We start from the raw sequence: 21410 nt of genomic DNA on the forward strand, positions 1-21410 counted from the left end.
AAGGTCCGCGCTGATTTTGATGTCAATTATTGCACAAGTTTAAAGTTTCACAAACATGCGTGTTTTGTGGCAGAATTCTACTGAACAATTTTTAACTGACTGAAGGCTATCTCTTGATGCACTTTGCATGGTTTTCAGCTCAATTGACTTTGATGATGTTATGTGAAAATTACGCAATTTTTGACTAATAATTTTTATTTGTTAGACGTTTTTATACATTTGCATTACATTGAGCAATATCTAAAGTCTTTTCACCTAATTTCATTTTATTGCTGCGTAATTTTATTGTATTAGAACCCGAATGAGGTTCTAATCTAAAAGTACTAGTTCCGTCCAAAAGTACTAGTTCCGTATTCAGCATATTTGTCTATCGTATTCGGCCACGATGCAGCGTTCATTCTACTTGGTCCATCGTCCGTGATGCTTGTTGACTTTTTTCGAGCGCTCGAGAGAGGCAGGGTATGAAACTGGCATATGGATGTTGAAGGATTATCTTCCCACCAATATTCAAAACTTGAAGTTCTTTCCAGTATGCGGCGAGATTCTTGTTCGCTTATCGCGGCCAATTCCCGGCCGTTTTCTTTCTCAATCAATTGTTGACTGTTTGCAATGGGAGTGATATTTATGTCATCACTATTTCCTGAGGTTTTTCTTTTCCAATATGCCAATCTGTACGGTGAACTTGAGCTAAAAATTAAGAGCTTCTTGCAGTTTGTTGAAAAAAATATAGCTGTGAGAGGCATATGGTACTTAGATATTGAAAAAAATTTTAGCCGTGTTGATTTTATTGGATCAATTGTAATGTATTTCTAAACGACCAATTTGTACGTCAAAGTTTTATCGATATAACTATGGTGATGATGGTAGGAATTTTAAGTAGAATAAAGCGAAGAAGTCTAAGATCTTGGTTTGACAAAATCGACACGACCGAGCTCCGTTTGTGCAGTGTTTTTTAGTTAAATCACTAGCAAATCATAGCATCATCGTCATACTAATATAAATACCTAAATTTAAATTGATGAAATGCATGGGCTATGACACAAAACGTTGAAATCATCATGACGCCAGTAAAACAGCCTACCATGATTGTAATTATTTCCCAAGAATTTATCGCCATTGCCGTGGGTGAAAACAGTGATCTGGGCTCTAAAAAAAATTGTATACCGTCAACCGAATCTTCAAACCTTTTTATGGAACAGTTGAGGTAACATCGTTAATTTTTGTTCTTGAGTTTAAGCTCACCGGTAGAGTTGTCGTTAAATGAACGAAATTAGAAAACCTTCACGTTTTTAAGCATGTATGTATTTGCTAATATCTACTGACGACAGCTATAGTTAGCTTTTCACTCGCCGATATTGCATTCTCGCGATTTATGAAACCACAACATTTGCACTTGTTCGTAAGCGTGGGATTACTCTTATGCGCTCGGTTTCAACAGAAAAATGAAAAATCTGCCTTGGGTGGGTTGCTTATTACGTCACGGTCGAAATCTCTTTGTCCTTTGACTCCTTCGGGAATGGTTGTAGCAGCCTATTGAACTGAAATGTATTCTACATATAAAACTTGAATTATATAAACTGTAAGACTGCTTGGCTGTATAACCTCGATGTTGACTTTCATTAGATTCACTGACTGTAGTTGGCCATCTCAGCGTTCCTATTTGTCAGGTGCTTGTACTACATGGTTTTTTCCCTGTTGGTGGTTTTCATATGCGCCATGCTGGTGGACTCCTTACAAAAGACTATAATAAGATTTTATTGTTATTGGGCGACATGGTGAATGCCCTTTCTTTGTTGGCTATTCCTATGAGGCACACATGAAAACCAAGAATGCTGATGTTCAACGATGTGCTAACCATTGTACCAATAGAAAAGAAGCTATATATGTACGTTAAATTTTAATTCATTTTTGAATGCATGATCATTAGTAACCACGTTCTTTGTACTGACTTCAAAGTCGAATTTGAATTTGACAAACAGCGAACCGTTAAATGAGAAAAGCTTGCTGCATACTTGCGCAGTATCGTTGAGAATTAGCAATTATCTCATGCAGAAAGTACGATTTCTATTCTTGTACCTACTACAAAGAAATAATTAAATTATTTCTATAGATGTGGTACAAAATTCCCTGGGTGTGATAGAACAATGGATTGTTCGCCATGCTGGATTACATTTTCATTGTAAATATTAAAAATTCCTTTGTTAAAATCATCCGAAATGGCGATTATGAATTAGCTTGCAAACCAAGAATCTTGGTTGATGGCTAATTTCTTTTAACAGTTCGAGTCTCCAGTAACATTCCGCTCGTCTGCCGTTCACAGCACGCTATAACCTTGTATGAATCCGGTTAAACCAATAAAGCATGTTATCGTGGATGAGTATACCCATTGCTTTTGGAATAGCGAGCTGTTTATTCATCGTTATTACTCTCACATACTTAATATGAAGAGAAAAGAAATTTGTTGAAAAGTAAGTTTTTTCACTCTGCTCAGCGGTCATTTTCGAGGTGGCAATAAAAAGTCATCGCGATTTATTGTCAGCTTGAAAGTATGTTGTATGTGGTGTGTTTCTTTTTTTATCTATCATTACATTTGGATGGAGGACTCACGTCCCATGGGTGAATTTCCCAACAAATGTTTTGGAATATTGATCAATATGCTCGAGGAAACAACTCTGAATATTCACAGTAAGATTGCTCAAGCAGTCCCCAAGCTGGGTCTAGCTGTGTAAATATTTTCATACAGTAATTGAACAACATACATTTCTAGCATATTCATAACAACATAATTATAACGAAATGATTATGAATTGTTTTCAATTTTTCTTTTATTTTATTTTTTCTTCTACCTTATACGTAAGTCAAGGTGTTGCACTTATGCTTATCTCTCCAAAAAAAACTAGGCTTTGTATTTTTCTGATTTGCATATTATATTCTTTAGAAGTCTGTTGTTTTTACAGTGAGTAAAGAGAGAAACTAGCATTGCAGAACTGAAAATGCGGGCAGTCTACGTCTCTGATTCTCATTTGAGATAATGTCATTCATTTTGCTTTTAGAATTTTTTATCTACACAGCAGCGTCGCTATTACTCTAACAAGACTTTTGAAATCGCAGTTTACAGAAAAAGACGAAAGCCTATTGTTCGCTGTTTGACATGGTAAATAAAAGTTGGTTCATTGACGTTCAGTGAGGAGTTTATCGGGAGTTTACTGAATGATGATGCTATCGTCTCTTTACCTTCAGCTACCTTGTACAGTTGTACAACTTTTAAAGCAGTAAGTGTGACAATTACTTATATTGATCTTCCATGAGTTCCATCTATAAATTAATGTTTCTATAGTAATTGGGTTATATTTGTACTGTGATTAGTGATATCACAGGTATTATTTTTTCACGTCGGCCATGTTGGACGTCTTAAAGGTCCTAAACAAAAGTATTTTGTCTGTGCCATTGTGTGATTTAGCCGACGTTGGCGAACGTCATCGAACTTATTGTTAGGAAATCCCATGAGATTAGTAAACAAGTTTGTTCAATACTAACACCCACAAGATCATCTTGATGGGTTTTGCGCTATGCATCTTTGTCTGCCATTTAGTCCGTACAAGAAATAGAGGAAACTGACCCCTATAGTTTTTTGTTTGAAATTACTGACCACCATTTCGAAAGTATCCGACGAGGCAATTTTCTTCATTTCCTGAGTTGTCATGGGAGAAAGCGTAAACGCTGAGTTAACTGGGGATGACTTTTTATGTAGTATTTTTGGCAAAATTGAGCATGAAGAGAGTTAATTACGCTTTTGCGAGGTTATTGTAGATAGGTCGTTTCCAAAAAGAAGCTATTACAGTTTGATTTGAATGTGATTGCTTTTTTGAGTGTATGAAAATAATAAAGCAAGCAGGCGAAACAATCAAAGTTCACTTTCAAAAACAGCTTGCCAAATTACTCTAACTTCTCTAACAATATCGGACAGTGTTCATCCACAAAGGACACATTCACTAAAATTATGTACACAGTAAAAAAATAACAATGTTTAAACAAAGATTTTGATCTATTTCGGAAGCTTGCGCAATCAGTGCTCGCTTTCCTGGATTGAAAGTAAAATACCATTACGTTGCTGACTGAGAATATACGTTTATAACTTAAATAGTTCATTTTCCCGTCCAGGAATTTATGTTGTAAAGTGTAAAGATTTTACAACCTCGATGGTCAGATTTTGAAAAAAACTTTTCTATGAAATAATTTTACCTTTTTGCGTAAATACCGTTCGTTTGTACTACATACGATGTTGGATTTGACATTGGCATCAGCCTTGCCGTTTTTATTTGTTAAAAAAACTTTTCTGATGAGTCATCAATCAGATATACCCCGTTATAGTTTATCTGAAATTAGACCCCAACATCAAGTATCACTGTAAAGTGTTAATCAGTTGTTTAAACTTTAGTAAATGAAAGTTGGAATTTGATGGCCTCTTTGGATTAATTCAAAATCTTTCCAGATATGTTGTAGGTAGATAGAGCTCTTCCACTCCCATCGTCTTGTATGGCACCTAATGTGAATTCTGACGTTCATTATACGACGTTTTGTTGTTTGAATTGCTGTCACATAAGCACAAAACTTTGGCATCTAAATCAAGATGCTCACAAGTCCTATTTATAGATATTTGACTAAAAAGCCTTCTGGTGAACCAATTAATGGACTAACATAAGCTTTCAAAGCCTCGCCAAGATCTTGAAGACCTACCAAACGCTTCTGATTAACAACTAAAGCATTTAAAATTTCTGCGTCAAAGTTTCGCCCAACTTTATGTGGTATGATAAGAAACATGAATGGTCGAAAAATCTCCCGTTTTCCTTGTGTAGAATACGATGCAAATTCTGTAGATTTACTTCCATGGTTTGATAAAAATATCGTCAATGTATTCTTTAAAAACGCTGCTTTGTGTAGTAGCTTGGATAAAGTAACGTCATCGTTTGCAATCCGTCTTCCTATTGGCTCATGGGACGTGCTAACATGTGTGTAAGAAAAATATGGCGTAGCAGCGTTGTCGTTCAACGTCATAAAATGTTCCACATAGTTCAGAAAGAGAGAAGATATGTGCTGGCCTGCAAAGCATGCATTTGGAAAACGTCGTGAGTTGTAAATATTTGTTGCTTGAAGATATGCATAAGCGGAACATGCAAGAAAAGTTACGCCAAAATCGTCGATTGCCTTGCTTACATTTGTCCGTTTCAGCAACTGCACGAAATCTCTCCACAATAAATTTCTTTCTTCATGATCTTTTACTCGATCCCTGCGTCTTAAGTCCAAAAGACTACCCCATTTGTCATACCAGCAATTGTCTTCTTGAAATACCGTTGTGTAACCATGTATTTTTAAAAATGTAAAAAAATCTCCAACGCCAATTCTGTCTTCCTTCTTCTCCCAGTGTTTTTTACCAGAAAACAAACGTTGTACGTTCTTTCCTGTTCCATTATCGTGAGCCTGAAACATTTCAAAATCCAACACTGTGGCTGGTATTGAGTTGTTGTAAACAATATTCCTGAGAGTTGATGCAGATTTCCATAGTGCTCGAAAGAAATGGGCGCGTGACAGCGAATCTTCGACTATGATGTTGAAATTCATTTTTATTTTTCTTCTCTTTGATTTTAAGGAAGGCCTTGATTGTAGAGTTTTAGGCAATGCGAGGACTTGATATAAACCCATCTTTCTGCACTGAAGTAAAGCAAAACTGGAGCCAAACTTTGAAGTGAAGATATGTTCTCGCAGGAGTTTTTTAAGATGATTTGTATCAGCAATCATCATCCAATTATCTGTTACTCCTGTGAGATTTCCTAGCAATCCAAGATGTATGTAGTCACCGTGACAGACGTTTGGGTTGCATCGAACATCAAAATCTCCCAAGATGTCGCTATTTTTACTACCATGCAAATGTTGGCTTTTTTCTTCTTATTACATTTTAATTCTTGAATTTCTTTAGGCTTTCCAAAATATCTTATACTTTCGATGCAATCTTCAAGAGTTTGCTGATGCATTTGGCATTTTGATTCCAAGGAAAGTCTCGATTGGTCCTTAAATGCTTCGGGTTTTCTCGCTCCGATGTACGGACATTTTGTCTCCAATGGAAAGTATTTTCGGGGAGTGCTCCATTTGTCATCGCGTATCATCTCGTTGAAAGATTGAAAAGCAGGTGATGCTGGATGCAGTATCTTCCTTTCCTTTTTCTGTTTTAATTTTGTTCGAACATTTACTTTTTTGTAAAGGACACGTTCTGTCTTGTCAGCCACCTTATGAAATTGTTCAGTTGGCATTTTATCTGTGTAAATAAAATACAACGCATTTTAAAGTTGAACAATGGAAGAAGGTAAAAAGAACATCAAAAGCAATATATCATACGAATTATGTACAAGCAGGGGGAAGCATGCCTTCTAATAAACAAAAGGTGATGTTCCTAAGAGATATATTCGTGAACTTGAAGGCCAGTTTAGCTAACCTTTTTAAAAGTTTTCCGTCTATATTTGAATCCTGTGGTAAAAGTCAATAATACTCACCCACTTCACTACTCATTAACATGAATATTCGCTGTGTTACTTGGATGTTCAATATTGCGAGAGATATGACCACAAGAACTAAGAATTTTCCGCGCTAACAATCAAAGAAACACAGTTTTTTTTTGGCACGATGAATGAGGAGAGTGTTGTGTAATTCATAGTATGAGAGATGTTGCTATCATCTACACATGTAATAAAGATGTTGCATGTATTAAGTATAGATTTTCCAGGTATATGAAAGTAAATGTAATTTATATAGTATAATATGATGGTCTTTCGGCCGTTTACTACTTGGAAATAGTTTTGTCTAGACTGCACATTATTTTTTAATATTGATTATCAATCCAACTCCTTAATAAGTCTTACATTGCATTTACTACTTAGTAATCATTGCAAATAAATTCATGTTTTTTAGAAGCCTTACCTTGTATTTACTGCGTAATTATTGCAAGCAAGTTCATGTGTTTGAAGAAGTCTTACCTTGCATTTTTCAAGTAAGTATTGCAAACAAAATTCATAAGTTTCAAAAGGTCTTACCTTGCATTTATAAGCCATGGAAGAAACCTATTTGTAAACAATTTTTTTAAACCTTCTCCATTTAATTGAGTGTTTGCACGAACATCAAGAACACCAACAAAGAAGACCTGCAAATTTTTTAGCTTTGCTTTGTTTATTGACAAAAGAGAAAATTAGTTATCATTTTCCATTTATGTATTTACAGGTGGCTAAATAAAAGGACTCTTCTGGGGCTGTCTCTCAAAAAAAAGCACATGCATGTGCAGAATGAGAATTTATGAAAACGTGTACAGATTTTTGGAGCGTTCTGAATGCTTTGAGTGAGTGTATACAAGTTTTACAACAGTAAAGCATAAAGATCAATAAACCAAATCAGAGGTCAGTGTAGCCTGGATATTTTGCGAAGGGAGGATTATAAACAGGGAAGGTTGGCCATGACTGTCATTTGAACGTTCTATTGTACGTGAAACATAATATTTTAGTGGGACAGGAATTTTGTCGGGGGTGGGCTCCGCCCTCTCTAGCTACGTCATTGAATAAATTGAGGATATTAATGGGTTTCAAACGTTCTATAGAAGCAATTGTTAACAAAACAAGAATCAAGAACAACGTTGTTTACTGTATGTTGTAAAGGAGTTACTGCTTGTCTTTAGAATTGAAATGTTTTATATCTCTTCCGACTTTCATAAAAATGCTTAAAATTGTTCTTTAATGGTTCAATGTAATCATTGTTTGTTTTATTTCAACCCTACATATACCTTTATTTCATGATTCAACTTTAAATTTTTCAAGAAGTGCTTACGAAATCATAAATTGTTTATGCTTTTAGTTTTCATCCATTTGACGCATGTTCAGAAACTGTCTCATTTTCTTGAATTTCTTCTGAATTTCTTTTAAACTCATCTAAGCGCACTCCTTCATTTTCTCCATTTAAAGCGCGCTTCAACACCACCTGTTTATTCATTTGGTCAACGGCAAACGGATGAAGGAACATTACCACGAGAAAGTCTTCCAGCACGTTTCCATCAATACGACATACTTGTCGAATTTCAACACGTTGTGAAGCAACATAAGCAAAATATCCCATAAGTACGACACATGCTATGTAAACAATGTCCTTCTCAGCTATCTGTAAGATGAGTAAGGTTAGTACAGTGTAGAACATGATCGCCATAACAGTCATAGGCATGTACATGTACTTGTCGCGTGTCTTCGATGCAGCACGACCAGCTGGTAACCATGGAAATGTTAAGGCAATGAAGAGGTCAACAAACTTGCTCACGTTGAAGGGAGATGTAAACAATCGAAATAAGCCACTGTTGAACTCAACCTCGTTTTTATGTGATCTCTTATCATCGTGTTTTAAAGCTTTCCACAGTGAAACGCACATGAAGCAAATTACAACTGTATAAGGCAATCCCGCCGCAATGGAAACCGTTTGGAGAGCAGTTAATGCATCGGACCCGCCAGCCACAAGTAATCCTGTTGCGCATGCTCCTTCTGTCAAAGCCCAAAAAACGCGTTGGAGAACAGGGGGATCGGGGCTGCCATTGGCTGACAGGCAATCGATTACCAGTGATCCACTGTCGGAACTAGTCACGAAATACAATGTTATACTTATGATGGAGATGACGTAAAGAAACGGTGTTAGTCTGTCGTTGAAACTTTGCATTAGATCGAAAAACATCTGAGAACTTGCACGACATGACAGCCGATACATGCCTTGATACGATTCTTCTGACTCCTTACCACCGTGTAACCAGGAGCAATTAACACCTGCGATCTCTGCTTCCCTCTCCATTGTCAAACCAGCTGCTCCAAAGATACTGAACCAGAGGAAACTATAAAAAACAGGTGCCGTCATTGTGTACATCAAAAAGTTCCTGATGGTTCTGCCCCGAGAAATCTTTGCAATAAACATTCCAACGTACGGTGACCAGGAAATCCACCATCCCCAGTAGAATATCGTCCATGATTCCATCCATTTTGAATTCTCTTTACCATCCGGGGCATTACCTTCTTGAGCGAAAGCCTCTGTGTGAAAACTCGTTTCGATGACATGTTGAAAGTAGTAGCCGATACTCTGGACGTAGACGTTAAGATAGTACCAAGTGTTTCCATGAAAGAATACAAAAAGCATAAGAAACATTCCGAGGGCGAAACATATCTCGCTAAGTCGTCGAATACCGATTTTCAAACCCGAGACAACTGACACAGTTGCAATTGCTGTGATGACCCAAATGATGACGACATGCGTTGTGTTGTTGCTTTCGTCAATGGAACTCGACAGACGATGTAATCCACTGCTTAGCGTTATGACACCAAGCCCCAGACTAGTGCACACACCAAACATCGTAGCAACAACAGACAATGTATCGATCAGATCACCAATCACACTGTATACGTGATTACCAATCAAAGGATAGAAACAAGATCGTATTGTCATTGGTCTACCGTGTCGATGGGAGACTAGAGCCAAGAGTAAGGCAACTATAACATACACTATCCAAGCATGGATTCCCCAATGAAACAGTGTGATATTCATTGCGTCTTGTGACTTCTGATTGTCGCTATACCTGTGGAGTATTGCAAAAGAACAAAAAACCTAAGAAAAGTTGGGGTAAGTCAGTAAAAAATATTAAAAATAACGTATATCAGTTAATTTCATCTTCTTACTACAACCGAACACTGGAAGAAACTGAGAAAAGTGCCAAATTTTAGTTTTTATTTTTTATGCAAGTAAATCTTTTGCTCGATTATTCAATTACATCGTTTAGAATACAGCTTACTTCATACTAGTGAAGGATGGCAATTCTTGATACAACCTGGGGGGTTATTTTCTATTCTTGAACTGTATCGATTGTGGCAAGCAAATCAATCTATCACATTGTTGAAATTTTAAAGTAATAGAAACAGTCGAAGATCGCTCCTGGAGGGATAGTATTGACTACGAGTGTTTTTGTTTGTCATGGAGTCACAGTTGGTACATTGGATTACGGGAATACGATGAATTTTTCGTTAAATAAACCAAACTCTTTGTTCAAAAAAAGTGAAGAGTTGCAAGTGATTATTGTGCAATGTTTTTGAATAATTTCGGGGGAAAGGGTATGTATACCATGATTGTGAGCATATAAGTAAAAATGTTTACTTGATTACCAACATTATAATAATATGTATAAATCCCTTATTGAAACCAACTTATCGTGGCAGTAAACATTTCTCTACCACATAATGTCTCCATAAAACATTTGTGGCAAAACATACCTTCCCCAATAACGGTTTATGTACGATGCATTCCTTTCGTAGTGAAGCACAGGCTCTGCAACGCCATAATAGAACAAGCCAATTCCCATACCAGCAGCGAAAAGCATCGTAAAATAGGTCAGATCACTGAATTCAGGTTTATCGTCGTCTTTACCTAACTTGATCTTCCCATATTTTGAAATAAAAATAAAAGCTATGAACAACGTCCAGATGTTTTTTGTTCCTATATAAAACCAAGTTGAGGTACTCGAGATCCACTTTTTCGTCGAAGTCATAGTCTCGATTGTCGCCCCAGGTTCGACCATGCAAAAGATAACAAAGATCCATATAATTAGCGCCGATAGAATGGTAACAACTGGATTGATACTTATTCTTAGCGGCCCAAGGTTTGTTTCAAACGAATGACATTTAACTTGAGCACTATCTTTTCCCGATTTTTCCATTGTGTCTCTGTGCTTGTGAAATCAACTGCTTTTAATCGAGTACGCAACACTAAATGAAAATACATCGATGATTATCATGTGGACATGCATCGAGACGAGAACAAACTGAACTATGACCTTTCACTTTGTTTACATTTGATATTATTTGTTATGGGTATAACATCAGGCTCACTTATGTACCTTTCCAGCCTCAACTATAGGTGAACACTTAAAATTCTTGGACGTATATTATAAAAATTGTTGATATATGGCTTGTAAGTAATACTTCATGACCATTGCCTAGAAATGGCTTGTGATGCAATGCCAGTAAAAAAAATATTTGCAAGAGCGTGACTCTGTTGTGATCTGGCACGAGAATTTCATACGCCAACGGGATGGAGCTAGACTACGAAGTCTCTGCAAGCAAGAAATTTTTTGCATGAACAAAGTTTTTCAAGATATTGTTGTCCGTTCTCTAATATGTCCCCTCCTCCCGTATCATACCTAAGATATCTTGTGATGACGAAAAACGCGATTGATTTGTTTGAATCATTTCTCAACGCCATAAATTGAAAATGATACCGATGTCAACATTAGACCTCTGCGATCAGAACGAATCTCCTGAATCATAGTAATTAACGCGTCTCTCATGCAAATCCCTCCTTCACTTCTTTATTTCATTTGATTAATTGCAAGAAAATCAGGCAAGACGAAATTTTATGTTAAGCTTGTTGATACATGTGATAAAAAATGTTCATTTGATGAATTGTTTTGTGCTAAAACATGGCTTCTTTCTGATGTCCTCAGTGATTTGCTCGTTTGAAAACTGATGACAGCTTTTCTTGTTACCGTTGAAACTCAGCAGATCTCAAACAATCACTAAATAAAATGAAACCCAATTCACAAAAAAGGAAAACTGCGGACAATGTTTAATATTACCACCTTGGACATCTTGGAAAAACCATCTCATTATAATTTAATGAATGAAAAATATTCGTTTTCCAAATTTTTCCTTTTGCTCTCAAGTCTCAAGACTCATTAAAATTTTCTAATTTTTACATTCTTGCAATTTTCTTTTTCGCACAATGTGCTAATTTCTCGTGTTTTAATTTTTTTCACCATTTCCATCTTATCGTGGAATAAATTTTACTGCAGGAAATGTATAAAGAGATGTTTACATAATTATCCATTCTTTCTTACTCATACGCAACTGCCATTTGATTGGTTGACTGTATTAAACACAGTATGTTTCAGTTTGATCTTTTTCCTGTTATGTAGAGTGCATGATGTAGTAATGCCAAGGTGAATATGGTTAAAATTCTCACCATATTGGGTCTAGTATACATTACGCAGACTTTCCTTGAGTAATAAATGTTGACTAATCATCAATCAGACATAAACTGAGGATTCAGAGGAACAAAGGTGGGTTCAGGATGATATTGGTAAGGGAATACTCTGTTTAAATAAGATGTGTCAGTCTAGTTTGGATTACATTTCGGTGGCTTTTTTGTGGGTTTCGTTATGTCAATCATGTTGTGTGTTTGACTCTGGGTAACGAGTACTTAAGAATAAAGGTAACCCATAAAAATCCACGACATTCCAATGTTTTATTCAATGAAAAACCACGATACATATCACACTGCAACAAACAATACACAATATATACAAAGTGACTACATGATCTCATCATCTCTAAATAGGTTTTTCAAAATAAATAAATCAACACTAAAATGCAACTTCTCTAGAAGCTAGAAGCGTACTCAATAGCATTAACAACAGTACGCTACTTCGTTATATAAAAACGCGATTATATAGATTCATTGAATTAAAATTTTTGTTAATATATGTTAATATATGTTAATATGTCAACTGCTATTAAGAGACATTTTCTTATGAGGTGGCAGCGTGGAAATAGTCTTGATAAGAACTGTTCTGTACGTACATCCTTGATTTATTCTTAGCTTTCAAGGATTCACTTTTCATGCATTTTTCCCCAGCTACAGTCTTGCTTTTGCAGTGAGCAAGATTGTCCTGAAGGTCTACTTTAGACCATTTTAGAACCATTATTAAAACACTTCCCCGTGATTTTGGTCATAATCAACCAAACGTAAAAACGTGTGAAAATACGGTAACGCCATAAACTCCATAAATATCTTTTGTACACATATGTACACATATGTACACATATGTACACATATATGTACACAAAAAGTAGTTTACACGGCGGCAACAATTTCGTCATTCGCCCATTCTTTCTGTTTGCGGTTTTTAGTGGTACTGTAGTCGTTTTCAGATTCATTCAAAGAACTTTTATCTTCACTTTCATCTTCCATTGTTTCATCTTTTGTCAATGGTGGACCTAACGCTTTTTTAAGTTTTTCACGCATTTGATTTCTTCTATGATCATCCCATACCAGATAGGTGACGTGCGACATGAAAGAGCGTAGAGACTTTGGTAGTTTATTTTTTGGTATATCCTGTAGCATCACAACGACGAGACGATTCGGTTTCTTGATAGCACATCTTAATCCTTGATCCACTTCAAATTTACACCATTCGCTTTTGAGAAACTCCGATGTAATGATAGTTACAATTCGACGACTATCGTAAATTGAGGAAACAATACTGTCAACAATCGCCTTGCCAACGGCGAAATCTCGAAAATGTAGAGTTAGTTTATAACCGCATTCATCTTCTAACAAAGGAATTAAAACCGTACGGACAAATCTCCCTCCATCCGCCTCACTATACGAGATAAATGCGTCGAAGAGAGCGGCTGTTTCATCTACATAGGAATTAAAAATAAAGTAGAATATGATTTCTTTTTGGCATCAATAAATTCCTTTATTAATTGCAATTTCCACGATAAGAGTTCCGTGTATTCAAACTGTTTACTTCATGAAGGAGACAAACACTGATACACATCTTTAAAACAACTCTCGAAATGAAAAACAATTCGAGACCAAATGTGAATAATACATATGCAGGCTTTAAGTTTTATCAAAATTAAACACAATTTATATGAAAGAATGTAATTACGAGTTAAAGGCCAACTTTTAAATGTGGTGAAAACAACCCCGGCAAAAACAATTCATTGATGATGACGGAGAGACCCATTACTGATGAAAATGCTCTTTATCAACCCACAATTGACGAAGGTAGTTTAGAGGAGAGCACTCCAAATAAAATTGGCCATGCATGTTGGAGTTGCTTTTAATATAGAAAAACCAGAAAATGAAGTCAGCTCTAACGAAAGCAACCCTAGTGAATACACAAGTAAAAGTAGTCCTAACAGAGACAACCTTATTTATTTGCAGCCAACATCTGTGGCTTCAATAGCCTCCCTCCCCACACACACAATGAAAAATATGCCTAGCAGTACCTGGAAGATCAGCCTAAGGAAATAATTTAAATACAAAACTAAAACAAGCAGTTGAAGCAGGAAACGTCGCTGTGCTATATGTTGACTGCAGTTTATACTTTACCTTGCTCATTTCTAGGGTAAAAAAATCGAGTGTATTTCTTCAGCTTCTTTCGATGAAATACAACAAGGACAAAAGCAGCAACCATAACAGCGCAAAGCGCGCCAATCATAATCCACATTCCGGTTTTTTGAAAAAACGTTTTGTGGTGAAGTACACGTGTTGGTTGCTCGGAAACTAAATCAGGAATTCAAAATTTTTGAGAAAATTACAACATGTGAACATGACTTTATCCATGAATGACAAACAGGAATGTTGTTACTAATAACCGTTTAGATAAGGACATTAAAATTCTATCGTTTCGAATTGAAGGAGCTCTGAACTCCTCTAATTTCACTAGATAAATATTGCAAAATCCTTTCCTAAAATTGCCGTTTGGTAGTTAGCCAGAAAGTTTAAGACATTGCGGTTGCATTAGTTACTTATTTGCAGTATATTTGCTCACTGTTCGTAATACAACATCCCAGTCTCCAACTAATTCTACCTGAATTACTTTCATCGTGACATGCGCATAATTAAACATGTCAGTCAAAATTGACTTTTCGCCGTTTTTCTTTTGATTTTTTAATTTTATTTGTAAAGCGTACCGAGGGCATTAATAAACTATACAGGGTGGTATTTTTCAACTGTTTTACCTACGACGTTCACGATTTACGGGAAGGCCAATGGCTCTGCGGTTTTTGAAAATAATAACACCGGTGTAAGTTTGCCAAAGACTAAAGGTGAAGACTAAAGGTGAAAGACTGATACTTTCAACTAAATTTTTTGATAGCGTAAATTTAGGTACTACGTATTGCTTTTGTTCAACAAAAATGTATCTTGCATAAACATTTTCAAAAATTGACGGGTGTGACAATCTTTAGCTATATTCCTTCCCAGCTCGATACGCCATGTTTGTCAGAATATGTCGTGCTCTAAGTTAGTAATTAACACCAAGTATAATTACACCAAATTAGTGTAAATTTACAAGTACAACGTTAATATACACCGAAGAAGGTGTAAACTAAGACCTCTTTGGTATTCGTACTGAGGCAAGAATTTCACCGTTTTATGTGCTCATAGTACACTTAGAAATTTAGAGTGTACCAACCACACTTTCGCCACTCATACGCATCCGGCAAAACAAAATATTTGCTGGTGAAATTGAAAAAGAATTGTAAAACAACGCATGACTGGTAAACAACACTTGTGCCGAAGATTGACAATACCTTTCTATATATACGGTTATAATGCTTACCGTCTTCAACAAGCATAAACGTGGCAGACGGGTTGTTTTCAAATAATATTTTGCATGTGATATTCTCACTTCTTTGAAAGTTACTGATCGCCATCGTAACCTGCCGCGTAACTGTGTTCTCTTTGTCGAAGTTTATCCGTGAAAGATTGTAATATTTGTCTTTTCCAGTTAATGTTATACTATCATTCCCACACCAAAGTGTGAGCGAGTCCAGACGACCGTCACATATAAAATTCCATTGGAGATTTACTTTAGCTCCTTTTCTTGCAAAAACGATACGATTGGCGGGTGATGTCTGAACTGTAAAATTCCCCTGGCAAGATCCTAAGTACAAAAATTTTCATACTTGTTATTGTTGACGGCAGAGCAAAAGGATTATGTCTTTAACTTATCCCTGTTTTGAACTTCACCTTCCCGAATGGCAAAGGGATTTATGTTATTTTTTCTTGTCTTTACTAAAAATATAAGTAGTCCAAAATGTATATCGTCTCATTTAATCATATATTTGGTTTTCATTCGTTGTTCAAAGCAATGTTTAAGTTCATTATCACAGTCAAATCTTTGTTTTACAAAGTAATTTTGAGAATGGGGATAAGTCCATTTGGAAATTTCCAAGTTGACTATCTTGGTTTTCAAATCAAAGCAGATGTTAAGCTCTTGTGAACGACACACTATAGCTTCGAATGTTGTATTAATATTTTAATACCATGGTGCCTCTAAAACATTTCGGGAATCATAGTATACTCAACATTCCTCGGCTTTCGAGTACATTTAATCACTACGCAACCTCACTAATATATGGTTATACTTAAACGTATAATTTCTATTATACTTACTGGTAACCTTAATCGCCATGTGGTAACTTATAAATTCATTATACGGTGTAGTTGCCGTACATGTATATTTTCCTTCCGTTCTTGGGCTAGCATATAAACGCAATGTATTGCCACCATTTATGATCTGACTAAAGGAATTATGCTCAACAGGCTTATCATTGTGAAACCATTTTATATTTGGGCAATATGGCTTTGCCAAAAAACAGCACGCAAGGTCAACATAGTGGTGTTCATCGACTTCGTTGTTTTCTGCTGTAGCGTCGTATATGTAAAGCGGTACTGAAAAAAGTGGTCAGTTAATGTTATAAAAAAATACATTTTTTCAGAATTCATTGATGAAGAAAAGAGATGTACATATATGGTCGAACAAACAAAGTTGCATTTTGTTTAATGCTTGTGGATTTAAAAGTGCATGTCCAAATATTTCTTACCAGTACGATTTTTTAGGATGTTGGTGTCTACTTCACAACCGTTATCGTTTCTTTCTTCGCAATACGCTAAATTACCGCAAGGAGATTTCAGTATGGTTATTTTTTAAAAGAAAATAATTAACCTGTATGATACATTCATTTAAAAATAAACGTATATCTTTCAATTTTAAATACACAAACTTACATATCAAAGCGACATTGAAACTGTAACTTTCATTCTTTCCATACGGTGTGCTTGCTATGCATGTATACTTTCCTTGCGAAGTTTCTTTAGGTTGAATTTTGAGTGTTGTATTGCCGTTACTCAACAGGTCATTATTGTTGATTTTTTCCCCATCTTTTAACCATGTGATGCGTGGACAGTACGGATATGAATAAAAGCAGCAATGCAGATTGTAAGCACGGTTGAGGTCGTAATCAAAATTTTGCCTGGATTTATGAACGCATTTCAAGTCTAGAAGTAACAGAAAAAAGTGTCAGAACGGAAAATTTTCATGATTTTATGAAATGTATGTATTACGAAGTATGAAAGTTCCTCATGAGTGTATCAGTGAAGCACACCAAAAATTGACGAGATTATCATGACAGGATACAACGTTGTGCTCTAGCCAACTATAACACACACAACATTGTGTTCTAGGCTTCTAGCTTATAAAAATGGTCAGCAATGTTGTGTTGCAGCCTACAAATATCTTGGTCAAACAGTTTCTTCAATTTTTAAACGTCAAGTTGGCAAGCAAGTCTTTTTGGCCTTTGTTTAATTACAAGTCGCTGATACTATAAATATTATCTCAAACCGTGAAGTCTGATTATTTTGCATGTCAGTACACGTAACTTAAACTGACCAGTTCTGTTCGATGATAAGAGCTCTCTGTTTTTATATCGATGGCATTTTGGTTTGTTTTGAAATTTGCGTGAGCAAAAATTTTCGTCACAATTAGAACAGGAGAACAACAGTAAAACCAGGGACAATATCGAAAATTTCATGGAGTTGGTCATCTTTCCATGTCTGCTAGAATTAAAAGGTATAAAATACGTTAAATTCAAAAACACACAAGGTTTCCCAATGTTTCGCTTTTGGCAAAAGCTTAAAAGATATGTAATTTATATTTATAAGTGCAGGAGTCATTATTGCACTATGGTAGCTAATAGCCGGGAGGGCACTTTGTTATACACGTTATAGCTATATTTATATTCATCCTTCCTTCCTAGCTTCCTTGTTTCTTTCCTTCCTTCCTTCTTCCTTCCTAGCTTCCTTCCTAGCTTCCTTGTTTTTTCCTTGATTCTTTTCCTTCCTTCTTCCTTCCAAGCTTCCTTGTTTCTTTCCTTGTTTCTTTCCTTCCTTTCTTCTTCCTTCCTAGCTTCCTTATTTCTTTCCTTGTTTCTTTCCTTCCTTCCTTCTTCCTTCCTAGCTTCCTTGTTTCTTTCCTTGTTTCTTCCTTCCTTCCCTTCCTTTCCTTCCTTCCTTCCTTCCTTCTTTCCTTCCTTCTTCCCTTTCCTGCCTTCCTTCCTCCCTTCCTTCCCTTCCTTCCTTTTTTTCTTCCTCCTTCCTTCTTCCTTCCTTCCTTCCTTCCCTTTTCCTTCCCTTCTTCCTTCCCTTCCTTTTCTTCTTCCTTCCTTCTTCCTTCCTTTTCTTTCCTGGTTCCTTCCTTCCCCTTCCTTTCCTTTTCTTTCCTTCCTTCCTTCCTCCTTCCTTCCTTCTTGTTTCTTTCCTTGTTTCTTTTTCTTTTCCTTCCTTCTTCCTTTCTTTCTTTCCTTTCCTTCCTTCTTCCTTCCTAGCTTCCTTGTTTCTTTTCTTGTTTCTTTCCTTCCTTTCTTCTTCCTTCCGTGCTTCGATTTTTCGTTACTGTAATTAAAATTATAGTTCCATTTTTTCTAAAAATGAAACTATGACGCACTCTTTTGTATGCATAGCTCACGTAACTTCTTACGCCGTTATATTTAAGTGCTTCACGTAAAAGGCTGTTGAGTTGTGTTGGTCAATTCTTAGTGATTGTAATCCATATCCGTGTTAGATAATCAGGGCCGCCCAAGCTATTTTTTGGCCTGGGGAAAAACGTATTCCAACGGGGGGCACTCTTCCCCTGCAACCTCATAATTATACTTAGCAATTGTAATATATATGTGCTGTTTATGTTTTATGCTTATTAATCAGAATGATGTAAGATAATATTTTAAATTAGCATGCTTAGAAATTTGCTTATCGACAATCATTTTATAGCTCTATTAAATGCCACATTGTATGATAGCGATCCACTGGCACGTCTATTACGATAGATTCGCAATTTCTTATATTAAAACATCGTAAAACAGTATAAAGTAACTTTGATCTATTTCCAATTTTGAACATGTAACTAAAATGTGACTGGTACAGGAGTGGTGGTGGTTGCATGGTTTTCAAGTCCTTGTAACTCTACAATATTATGTTATATAATGGGTGAGTGTGTATCATATCTGATATCTTTGATCTTATCACCCAGGCACCAAAGCACAAGCTGTAAAGACGGACAATGGCTAATATGATATTTTAGAACTATTTAGACAGTAGAGAAGCGATTCTGAAAGTTTAGTCCTGCTACGTCGTTCATTTTCGAAATTCAATATTCATAATTCATTTCTTTAGAAAACTATTATTTTCGCATTTGGGAAACACGGAAGTAATTGGTAGCTGCACTAGAGCTGCACTGTAGTAAAGCACCGTCACTCAATGGTACCGTATTTCGCTAGTTGACCTAAAATTTTTAGTGACGTGTGACGTGATGACGCGCCACTGCTCAAGAGCCTGTGTATTGTCACATCTGTCACACAAATTAAATAACAAGTATTGTCCGAGCGTAGTGCTTGTTGTCGACGTACACATGCTTTTTCCTTGATTGTCATAACAAACCTTCATGACGGCACCAAAGTATTTAAAATTTAATACACAATTTATTTGATTTCTCAACTCAAGCGTATGAATTAAATACCGAAACTTCCGTTAAATACGAGCTTTGTCTTTTTACAATTCAATAATTTCAATGTCGAAAATTCAAAACTACATTTACCACTGATGAATAATGTTGAGAAATTGATAACGTAAAATCGCAATAACGCAAAGTATTCAGTTGAACTGTCAAAGAAGCAGTTGTGGTAGAGTTGCAAAGGATATTAGACTGCAATCAGGCTGTTGATACATTAAATCTCGATAAGAGAGACGTGCTACCCGATGACGATGAAATATCGTGTGCAGGAAATTGTAACAAGAATTGTATATTTTAACAAGTCCACTTACCCCTAAACTTCACCAACAATCCGAGAGCAACGCTACACACTCATTTGTCAACTTGATTTGTAAGCACACGGTTTTCAAAAATTTCTAATGTATCAAATGTGTAATTGAACATAGAAACGTTACTAACCAGATATTATGATGCTGTTGATGTAATAAATCTTTGATGGACAACAACATACATAGTAAAATCACTTCCAGACGTGGATACAACAATAAATGTGAATACTATTGATCATCACCTCGTTTTCCGGGTCATTATAAAATATATTTTAGCGGATGTGAAATGCTGGGGGGCGTATGAAACAGTAAAATGGATTCCTGCTCACCTGCTGGTGTTTCGAAATGTTTCAATAGCTGCTGCTGCTGGTTAGTCGTAATTTTAGGTTACGCCTAAATTCACGCCTTTTATTTTGAAGGATTTCAGTATCTAAAGTTTTTGAATCATCGTTAAAGGGCTAGTTAAAGGGATGATTAAAAGTTCATGCACGAATTGATGCACGCACAAATATGCGTAGTTTCATTGTGCAGTCATTTATACGTGTTAAAATCGGTTTCAGCAATTTTTACTAAGGAATTTTTGGAATTTTTTACAAATATCACGAGTTTATTGATTACGATTTTCAGCAAAGTTCAGAATATTTTATGTAACGTTTTCTGGAGTGACTTTCTGGGTGAAACACTTCATACAACTTGCCAAAAAGAATCTCAATGCTTTCGTGCTCATTAAAATAGGGCTTTCCAACAAACTACGCCAACAACAATTATCTCGCCCACTCCTTTAAAAATATCAATTGCCACGTTGGATAAACTCGGCGTATAACAACGTGTACAGTTTGTTGTGATCTCTATGACATTGTTCATTATTTGCAGATATTTCATTTCTTTGTTTATCGGAGATAATTTTAGATATCAGTTTCATATATGCCCAATACCTGTGGAGTTTTTCAATGACAGCTATGATTCATTTTTTTAAGAAAACGTTGCTTGTTAAATGCTCAATCTTCTTAGCGGAATGGAATGATAACTATTCTATCATAATCTTTGTTGCTTAAATTGTTACATAATAAAAAACTTATTGACTGAAACGAAAGCCAAACGCAAAGAAGAGCAATTACCTATCGTGTACAAGGATGTCATTTTGATAGTTGTGTTTAGAGATGTAGTGACCTGTGACTACTATATGAGGGACTATGAGATGAAACATGTTGAGCTTGAAATCATAGCTACTTATTTTAATGAAATTATTTTAATGAAACACAACTAAAAAAATGCGAATCTTTAGTGTGATGAACGCAGATGAATGAAAAACTGCATTAAAGAAAAAATGATGAATTGTTCACTGAAAGTTACATTTAAAATTAGATTAAGAAAATTTGATCCGATTAACAACAAAAATTTATTGTCGT

At 35.8% G+C, this 21410-nt stretch overlaps 4 protein-coding genes across 9 annotated transcripts; all 4 read right to left on the bottom strand.

Annotated features, from left to right (window-relative positions):
- Positions 1-177: 177 nt before the first annotated feature.
- Positions 178-1344, bottom strand: LOC124446835. The gene is made up of 3 exons (XM_046997716.1): positions 1243-1344; positions 1005-1146; positions 178-687 (listed from the first exon to the last, which is right to left on the bottom strand). The coding sequence occupies exons 2-3, from the start codon at positions 1115-1117 to the stop codon at positions 324-326; spliced, it is 477 nt and encodes a 158-aa protein (XP_046853672.1). The 5' UTR covers positions 1118-1146; positions 1243-1344; the 3' UTR covers positions 178-323.
- Positions 1345-4026: 2682 nt separating this feature from the next.
- LOC124445762 lies at positions 4027-7187 on the bottom strand. 3 transcript variants are annotated; one of them, XM_046996521.1, is made up of 3 exons: positions 7083-7187; positions 6546-6639; positions 5619-6310 (listed from the first exon to the last, which is right to left on the bottom strand). In XM_046996521.1, the coding sequence occupies exons 1-3, from the start codon at positions 7098-7100 to the stop codon at positions 5829-5831; spliced, it is 594 nt and encodes a 197-aa protein (XP_046852477.1). In that variant the 5' UTR covers positions 7101-7187; the 3' UTR covers positions 5619-5828. The 3 variants fall into 3 exon arrangements, with proteins under 3 accessions (XP_046852474.1, XP_046852477.1, XP_046852475.1); XM_046996519.1 differs by having other exon boundaries at positions 7026-7137; XM_046996518.1 differs by having other exon boundaries at positions 4027-6639; positions 7083-7168.
- Positions 7188-7196: 9 nt separating this feature from the next.
- LOC124445760 (probable glycine betaine transporter) lies at positions 7197-11777 on the bottom strand. Its single transcript, XM_046996513.1, has 3 exons — positions 11252-11777; positions 10326-10817; positions 7197-9637 (listed from the first exon to the last, which is right to left on the bottom strand). Exons 2-3 carry the CDS (start codon positions 10766-10768, stop codon positions 7894-7896), a joined length of 2187 nt encoding a protein of 728 aa, XP_046852469.1. The 5' UTR covers positions 10769-10817; positions 11252-11777; the 3' UTR covers positions 7197-7893.
- Positions 11778-12335: 558 nt separating this feature from the next.
- LOC124445761 lies at positions 12336-20324 on the bottom strand. Of its 4 annotated transcripts, none has more exons than XM_046996514.1 (8): positions 20132-20324; positions 17579-17745; positions 16918-17187; positions 16734-16799; positions 16303-16581; positions 15467-15790; positions 14233-14406; positions 12336-13532 (listed from the first exon to the last, which is right to left on the bottom strand). In XM_046996514.1, exons 1-8 carry the CDS (start codon positions 20179-20181, stop codon positions 12964-12966), a joined length of 1899 nt encoding a protein of 632 aa, XP_046852470.1. In that variant the 5' UTR covers positions 20182-20324; the 3' UTR covers positions 12336-12963. The 4 variants fall into 4 exon arrangements, with proteins under 4 accessions (XP_046852470.1, XP_046852472.1, XP_046852471.1 ...); XM_046996516.1 differs by having other exon boundaries at positions 17579-17742; positions 20132-20270; XM_046996515.1 differs by having other exon boundaries at positions 20005-20167.
- Between the last annotated feature and the right edge of the window lie 1086 nt (positions 20325-21410).

This window comes from Xenia sp. Carnegie-2017, unplaced genomic scaffold (assembly GCF_021976095.1).
Source record: "Xenia sp. Carnegie-2017 unplaced genomic scaffold, XeniaSp_v1 HiC_scaffold_22, whole genome shotgun sequence".
Lineage (NCBI taxonomy): Eukaryota > Metazoa > Cnidaria > Anthozoa > Malacalcyonacea > Xeniidae > Xenia > Xenia sp. Carnegie-2017.

What these genes read in the sequence shown, in the direction of transcription:
- LOC124445762 (XM_046996518.1), bottom strand. Translation starts at nt 5,799, where the DNA reads ATGATGATTGCTGATACAAATCATCTTAAAAAACTCCTGCGAGAACAT.
- LOC124446835 (XM_046997716.1), bottom strand. Translation starts at nt 1,117, where the DNA reads ATGGCGATAAATTCTTGGGAAATAATTACAATCATGGTAGGCTGTTTT. An exon ending in TTTCATCAATTTAAATTTAG is followed by an intron (nt 688 to 1,004) that starts GTATTTATATTA and finishes CTTAATTTTTAG; the next exon opens with CTCAAGTTCACCGTACAGAT.
- LOC124445760 (XM_046996513.1), bottom strand. Translation starts at nt 10,768, where the DNA reads ATGGAAAAATCGGGAAAAGATAGTGCTCAAGTTAAATGTCATTCGTTT. An exon ending in ATAAACCGTTATTGGGGAAG is followed by an intron (nt 9,638 to 10,325) that starts GTATGTTTTGCC and finishes AATACTCCACAG; the next exon opens with GTATAGCGACAATCAGAAGT.
- LOC124445761 (XM_046996514.1), bottom strand. Translation starts at nt 20,181, where the DNA reads ATGTTGTTGTCCATCAAAGATTTATTACATCAACAGCATCATAATATC. An exon ending in CATCCTAAAAAATCGTACTG is followed by an intron (nt 16,582 to 16,733) that starts GTAAGAAATATT and finishes CACTTTTTTCAG; the next exon opens with TACCGCTTTACATATACGAC. An exon ending in GTTTATGCTTGTTGAAGACG is followed by an intron (nt 14,407 to 15,466) that starts GTAAGCATTATA and finishes TTCCTGATTTAG; the next exon opens with TTTCCGAGCAACCAACACGT.